At 38.8% G+C, this 8131-nt stretch overlaps 1 protein-coding gene across 5 annotated transcripts in view; it reads right to left on the bottom strand.

Moving 5' to 3' along the window:
* Positions 1-4312: 4312 nt before the first annotated feature.
* cirbpa (cold inducible RNA binding protein a) overlaps positions 4313-8131 on the bottom strand; it is a 5916-nt gene continuing 2097 nt past the window's right edge. For 3 of the 5 annotated variants that reach the window (XM_056233887.1, XM_056233886.1, XM_056233885.1), the window contains exons 5-7: positions 8112-8131; positions 5422-5477; positions 4313-5010 (exon numbers count right to left, since the gene is read on the bottom strand). The exon at positions 8112-8131 is cut by the window's right edge and continues 137 nt beyond it. In XM_056233887.1, the coding sequence (XP_056089862.1) occupies positions 4997-5010; positions 5422-5477; positions 8112-8131 (90 nt within the window). In that variant the 3' untranslated portion in view covers positions 4313-4996. Of the gene's footprint in view, positions 5478-8106 lie in introns of all 5 variants that reach the window. The other 2 variants (XR_008803798.1, XM_056233888.1) reach the window with 2 other exon arrangements.

The raw sequence follows: 8131 nt of genomic DNA on the forward strand, positions 1-8131 counted from the left end.
CATATTTTCACCCAATCTTTGATTCAATCTTTTTGTCAACTTGTTCTCTTTCAATTAGGACTGGTTTTATATTTCTGTTTGCATCTGATTAATCGTGGGCCTCATTTGTCTGAGAGTAGGCATCTCATTTTTTGAGTAAAAAACAAATAATTTATGAGTAAATTTGGAAATATGAAAAAAAAAATATGAAAAAAATGGCTACGGTTAATCACACTAGTCTACTCTAATGTTTCACCAGGAATTTTGTTTTGAAACTTTTGTTTTGTAAAAAATATGGCACATAGTCACACTTGTGGTGTTCCCGGTCAAAAATGACCGGCCTATAAAAAATAGCTTATAAATCACTCATAATACCATATTTTCACCCAATCTTGGATTCAATCTTTTTGTCAACTTGTTCTCTTTCAATTAGGACTGGTTTTATATTTCTGTTTGCATCTGATTAATTGGGGGCCTCATTCATCTGAGAGTAGGCATGGTCAAAAATGGTCACAATGGCCGACCATTGAAAGTGAATGGGAGAGACTGAAAATAACAGAACAATTTAGTTTTCAGGAGCATGTTCATTATTTTCATGTACACATATGAGCATGTGTGCTTGCAAACATTGAGCCCTTGGACCTGTGCATGTATCGATACATTTATACACACGCTACCCAGACACACACATGTTAAAACACACAAACTTTTTAAAATATTACACACATTCTTTTCTACAGAGAGAAATTTGATCCTACCCTAACCTGCATCTAATATACATTTATCCATCTGACATTACCACACACACACACACACACACACACACACACACACAGGCCGTGATCAGATTTTTGACTCAGAAACTAGTGAGGAGGAGGAAATTCAGGATGCATCTTGCAGTGAAGATGTTTCTGAAGAGGAAGGCACCACTGAATCGGCTACGGAGCTTGAAACAACTGATGAGGAGCAGTCTTCCAGTGATGAGGGCCCAGCTGAGGTTACCGTTTCATTCTGGTCAAAAGATGGAACTTTGTCCTGGCCTTCATCCCCACCTATGAGGCAAGGCAGGTTTTCTTCTGAAGGCCTTCCTCTTCAGAAACATCTTCACTGCAAGATGCATCCTGCATTTCCTCCTCCTCACTAGTTTCTGAGTCAAAAATCGGATGAATAACATCATGTGCAGAGCTGTTTTGCCATTGTGCTGCCACAAATGAATGACAAGCAAGGTGCTGTGAGGCATTTTATATATGCCTGTGCTATCACATGATGTATATTTGTAAATATTGTCTAGTTCTGTGTGAGAACCTCACAGTTCCTAAACAAAATGTCATAATATTTTGTCTGGAAGCTGTGATGAAACAAGACCATGAAAGAAAGATTCTTTTGAAGCCGGGTCACTGCAGTCACGGCCAGTTTGTGTGTGTGTGTGTGTGTGTGCGCGTGTGTGTGTGGTAATGTCAGATGGATAAATGTATATTAGATGCAGGTTAGGGTAGGATCAAATTTCTCTCTGTGGAAAAGAATGTGTGTAATACTCAAAAAAGTTTGTGTGTTTTAACGTGTGTGTGTCTGGGTAGCGTGTGTATAAATGTATCGATACATGCACAGGTCCAAGGGCTCAATGTTTGCAAGCACACATGCTCATATGTGTACATGAAAATAATGAAAATGCTCCTGAAAACTAAATTGTTCTGTTATTTTCAGTCTCTCCCATTCACTTTCAATGGTCGGCCATTGTGACCATTTTTGACCATGCCTACTCTCAGATAAATGAGGCCCACGATTAATCAGATGCAAACAGAAATATAAAACCAGTCCTAATTGAAAGAGAACAAGTTGACAAAAAGATTGAATCCAAGATTGGGTGAAAATATGGTATTATGAGTGATTTATAAGCTATTTTTTATAGGCCGGTCATTTTTGACCGGGAACACCACAAGTGTGACTATGTGCCATATTTTTTACAAAACAAAAGTTTCAAAACAAAATTCCTGGTGAAACATTAGAGTAGACTAGTGTGATTAACCATAGCCATTTTTTTCATATTTTTTTTTTCATATTTCCAAATTTACTCATAAATTATTTGTTTTTTACTCAAAAAATGAGATGCCTACTCTCAGACAAATGAGGCCCACGATTAATCAGATGCAAACAGAAATATAAAACCAGTCCTAATTGAAAGAGAACAAGTTGACAAAAAGATTGAATCAAAGATTGGGTGAAAATATGGTATAATGAGTGACTTAAAAGCTATTTTTTATAGGCCGGTCATTTTTGACCGGGAACACCACAAGTGTAACAAGGTAACAATACTCCCACAAAAAAATAAGAAAATTTTCAAAAAAACACTGAGATTTAGTTATACCGTTTGGGAACAAAGTCACTAAGTTTCAGTCCAAAGCGATAACATTAACTAGTATTTTCGGGAAAAAGAAAATCTTCTCCGGGTCAAATTGACCCGAACACCACATGAGGGTAAAGTTGTTTTGGAAAATACTGAGGAAGATACGTCTGCAACATTTAAGGCCACGACATTCTGCTCTTCTTTAAGGCCTTAATCATGTGTGTACGGGCAATGGAGGAGTGTGTAAGACCCGCAGAAACCCTCACAAGTGCACATTTACACACTCGACCTCCATTAATCACAGCAACTCCTCCTCGGATCTTCATCTTCATCAGCTGAAACCAGAAGAAACGCAGATCAGATTCTACTGTTAACTCCACATGATATAAGATGTTAAAGTGATGTAATACCGACCTCAGGCGTTCCTCTCGGGATCATGGAGCGCCGGCGCCGCCCGTCCTCGAACAGCAGGAACTATCCTGAATAAAAGCAGAGGAAGAAAATGAAGCCCTCAAACACAGGACTCGCATATCAGCAGAACGAGCTCGAGTCTCGGAGCAAAGACAGTGCTAATGTACACATATTGAGCTGTGTGTGTGTGTGTGTGTGTGTGTGTGAGAGTGATCAGGAGTCCGAGACGCCAGGGGGCTCAGCTCTACATGCTGAAGCACAGTAAACATGACGCTCAGAGAACACACACACTCAGGGAGAGAGGAGAGCAAAGGAAGGTTACCTCACACACTACTGACTAGCAGAGCAGCGCAGCGGTCCGGACTCGCGTCGGACGGGATCCGGGTTCGAGTCTTTACAGGAGCTCAACGCAGCATTGGTGAAACACACTGAACACACACTCTAAACTCAGATCATATCAGAGTTCCCCTGGAGAAGACAGGCATCGTGAAGGCCAAGGCACACCTGGAGCTGTTACACTAAACTAACATGTCTGAGTTATTAATGTGCAGCTCATGGAACGCTAACTCTGAAATACATCACTTTAGTTTAATCCTCACGCTTCAGTTCATCATCAGGAAGCACATGACATCTCTAGCTCGGGTCTCAGCCCTTCTGATGATCCTGGTCATTAATGAACTCGTCGCATAAAGAGAAGCACATCCACTCGGCCCGATTACTGTAACTGGTGTTTGTGCATCACAGGTGTGCCGTTCAGTTACACTACAGGTCAATTCAGTGAGCGTGCCAAATCATATTCAATTACAAAAATTATCTGTATTTAAATATGCATTAAATATGAGTAAATGTTGCATGAGTAACAGATATAATTAGGACGAGCACTTGCACTAAATTATTATATTCAATCCTTTTAAAAAGCTACAATTTCATAATTATTTGTCATTACTCTGAATTTTAACTCACTTAATGCAAAAAAAGTACTTATTTAATTTAAATAAGCTACATTTAATACTTGTTTTGAATGCACGACTAATACAGTAATTAGAATTCAGCTTCTTTAAATTTAATGCAGAAAGCATAAATTAATGAAAATGTGCTAAATTTTCTATTTCGAAAAGCTACAATACTTTTAATTTTTGCTATGAGCTAGCTAAATATAAAATTATTAATTCTCTGCATTTAAATCAGTTGCTAATATTTAAATGCATGACACAGTAATTAGAAATAAATTAAATGCTAAATTTAATTCAACTCCATTTTAAATTGAATGCATGACAAAAAACAGTATTTTATACTAACAGTCGCCAAGTATTCAATTTTAAAAAGCCACAATTTAATAATTACTTTATATATTTAGCGCTCATTCTTAAAACAAATTTAATTGGCTACATTTACTAATTTGAAGCACGACAAATATACAGCACATAATTAAATTCAATAATAGCTAGAACTGAAGTTATTTTTCATGGGTAATGCATGAGCAGAAGTGTTTGATTATGGTCACACTAAACTCTTATGAATGTTCTTCCCAGCTGGACTTGTAGATTGTTTTGAAAGGCAACAACAGAATTCAAAGCGTTTGAACAAATCGTTTCGTTTAATAGGCTCCATGAAGCCACAATTGAAGAGCAACAAACAAAAAAAAAGAATAAAAACAAAATAGTGAGTCAAATTCTGATACAAAGAAAAAACAAAGAGCACAAGGATTTTTTCCCAGTTCTGGAGTGTACTGTTAACAATTTCTGGTTCTCTTTTCAAGTAAATATGCGATATATATATTAGTCAAGAGTCCATGATTAAAATGCAGGCGTCGAGCAGAGACACAGACCCTCGAGAACAGCAGCGACGGCCACCAGGCGGAAAGGAATTCACTTTTTGGAAACTGGACATGGACAAATCAATGCCTGGCTTAGCAAAGTAACAAAAGGAGCCGTTCTCTTAATGAGAGACTAGATCTACTGGAACAGTAATGGAATAAACAGAGGCTTCGTTGAGCAAACACACTCTTACTCCCCGTGAAGCACAGGGACCCACAGGGACAGTGGACATTGGTCAAATATAACGTTTAAAGGTGGAGGAACCAGTCGGCGCTCTTCGTGAAACGTGAACATTCATTCGTTCACGGCTTGATGAACAGAAACGGCCTTTTCTTAAAGTACAAGAACAGAACAGAAACAGGGAGAACAGCTACAAAACAAAATCCAAGAATAGATCCATGAGTCTTTAGAAACGCTCGGCCAGTGTCGTGTCGGGTCTTGGGTTTTACTCTTGTACAGCTGAGGAGGAAGTATCACACATCAAGACACTGAAGAATCTCAACAGGTTTAAGACACAAAATCCCTCTAGCTAACCAACCAGAGCAAAGACAGGAAAACAGGGTCGTTTCGGGCAGTCTGGAGAATGAGAGCGCAACCGTTCCTCCAATGGAGATGATCGGATCATTCATTTTGGGTTGTTTTTTTTGAGTACTTGTCATGAAGCTTGAGATCCAAATTGAGAATTGTGGCATTAAAGCATTTGTGTTTTATTAACCCATGTAAAAAAAGAAAAAGAGAAAAAAAGGGTAATGTGGTAAAAAAGTCTTGACTAATCCGGCCCGGTTGAGGAAACTCAAGAAAAGCCTGTTTTGCCAGTCTGCGGCGACATGCTCATATGGGGATGGTAGAGGCGAAGAAGCTAATACGTACCATAGCTATCATAGCTATCTCTGTAAGAGCCGCCTCGATCGCCGTAACTGGAACTCCTGCACACAGAGACACACACGCGTGAGAAACGCAACACTGGGCTCCCTTCAATAAACTAGAATAATAATAATAATAATTATTCAGTCCAACTGCTGACATATTGCATACATTCTTGTGGTCTAATGTAATTATTTCTAATTGTGGCGGTCTAACGTCAAAACGCTTAATTGTAGCGTCTATCCCTTTAAAACATTTAATTGTAGCGTCTATCCCTTTAAAACATTTAATTGTGGCGGTCTAACGTCAAAAACGTTGAATTGTGGCGGTCTAACGTCTAAAAATGTTTAATTGTGGCGGTCTAACGTCATCAAAAACGTTGAATTGTGGCGGTCTAACGTCAAAAACATTGAATTGTGGCGGTCTAACGTCTAAAAATGTTTAATTGTGGCGGTCTAACGTCATCAAAAACGTTGAATTGTGGCGGTCTAACGTCAAAAACATTGAATTGTGGCGGTCTAACGTCTAAAAATGTTTAATTGTGGCGGTCTAACGTCATCAAAAACGTTTAATTGTGAGCGGTCAAACGTCTAAAAACGTTTATATGTGGCAGTCTACCATAAAAAGCGTTGAATTGTGGCGGTCTATCCCTTTAAAACGTTTAATTGTGGCGGTCTAACGTCTAAAAATGTTTGTGGCGGTCTAACATCAAAAATGTTTAATTGTGGCGGTCTAACGTCAAAAACGTTTATATGTGGCGGTCTACCATGATCAAAAACGTTTAATTGTGAGCGGTCAAACATCTAAAAACGTTTATGTGGCGGTCCACCATAAAAAGCATTGAACTGTGGCGGTCTATCCCTTTAAAACGTTTAATTGTGGCGGTCAAACATATAAAAACGTTTATGTGGCAGTCTACCATAAAAAGCGTTGAATTGTGGCGGTCTACCATAAAAAGCGTTGAATTGTGGCGGTCTATCCCTTTAAAACGTTTAATTGTGGCGGTCTAACGTCAAAAATGTTTAATTGTGGCGGTCTAACGTCAAAAATGTTTAATTGTGGCGGTCTAACGTCAAAAATGTTTAATTGTGGCGGTCTAACGTCAAAAATGTTTAATTGTGGCGGTCTAACGTCAAAAATGTTTAATTGTGGCGGTCTAACATCAAAAATGTTTAATTGTGGCGGTCTAACGTCAAAAATGTTTAATTGTGGCGGTCTAACGTCAAAAACGTTTATATGTGGCGGTCTACCATGATCAAAAACGTTTATATGTGGCGGTCTACCATGATCAAAAACGTTTAATTGTGAGCGGTCAAACATCAAAAACGTTTATATGTGGCGGCCTAACGTCAAAAACGTTTATATGTGGCGGCCTAACGTCAAAAACGTTTATATGTGGCGGCCTAACGTCAAAAACGTTTATATGTGGCGGTCTAACGTCAAAAATGTTTAATTGTGGCGGTCTAACGTCAAAAATGTTTAATTGTGGCGGTCTAACGTCAAAAATGTTTAATTGTGGCGGTCTAACATCAAAAATGTTTAATTGTGGCGGTCTAACATCAAAAATGTTTAATTGTGGCGGTCTAAGGTAAAAAATGTTTAATTGTGGCGGTCTAACGTCAAAAACGTTTATATGTGGCGGTCTAATGTCAAAAACGTTTATATGTGGCGGTCTACCATAAAAAGCGTTGAATTGTGGCGGTCTACCATAAAAAGCCTTGAATTGTGGCGGTCTATCCCCTTAAAACGTTTAATTGTGGCGGTCTAACGTCTAAAAATGTTTGTGGCGGTCTAACGTCTAAAAATGTTTAATTGTGGCGGTCTAACGTCAAAAACGTTTAAATGTGGCGGTCTAACGTCAAAAACGTTTAAATGTGGCGGTCTACCATGATCAAAAACGTTTAGTTGTGAGCGGTCAAACATCTAAAAACGTTTATGTGGCGGTCCACCATAAAAAGCATTGAACTGTGGCGGTCTATCCCTTTAAAACGTTTAATTGTGGCGGTCTATCCCTTTAAAACGTTTAATTGTGGCGGTCTAACATCAAAAACGTTTATATGTGGCGGTCTACCATAAAAAGCGTTGAATTGTGGCGGTCTATCCCTTTAAAACGTTTATATGTGGCGGTCTATCCCTTTAAAACGTTGAATTGTGGCGGTCTAACATCTAAAAACGTTTATATGTGGCGGTCTAACGTCAAAAACGTTTATATGTGGCGGTCTACCATCAAAAACGTTTATATGTGGCGGTCTAACGTCAAAAACGTTTATATGTGGCGGTCTAACGTCAAAAACGTTTATATGTGGCGGTCTACCATGATCAAAAACGTTTAATTGTGGCGGTCTAACATCAAAAACGTTTATATGTGGCGGTCTACCATAAAAAGCGTTGAATTGTGGCGGTCTATCCCTTTAAAACGTTGAATTGTGGCGGTCCACCATAAAAAGCATTGAATTGTAGCGTTTATCCCTTTAAAACGTTGAATTGTGGCGGTCTATCCCTTTAAAACGTTGAATTGTGGCGGTCTAACATCTAAAAACGTTTATATGTGGCGGTGTAACGTCTAAAAACATTTAATTGTGGTTAACATCAAAAAACCATTCATTGTTGCAATCTGTCAAAAAGAGGACACAAGTGTTCAGCATCATCATGAGTGAGATCAGCGGTAGAGTAAAGATGAAACACACACACCTCACCTGTCCCTGTTGTAGCCTCC

This window comes from Rhinichthys klamathensis, unplaced genomic scaffold (genome assembly GCF_029890125.1).
Source record: "Rhinichthys klamathensis goyatoka isolate OS25496 unplaced genomic scaffold, OSU_Roscu_1.1 h1tg000379l_1, whole genome shotgun sequence".
NCBI classification, from domain to species: domain Eukaryota; kingdom Metazoa; phylum Chordata; class Actinopteri; order Cypriniformes; family Leuciscidae; genus Rhinichthys; species Rhinichthys klamathensis.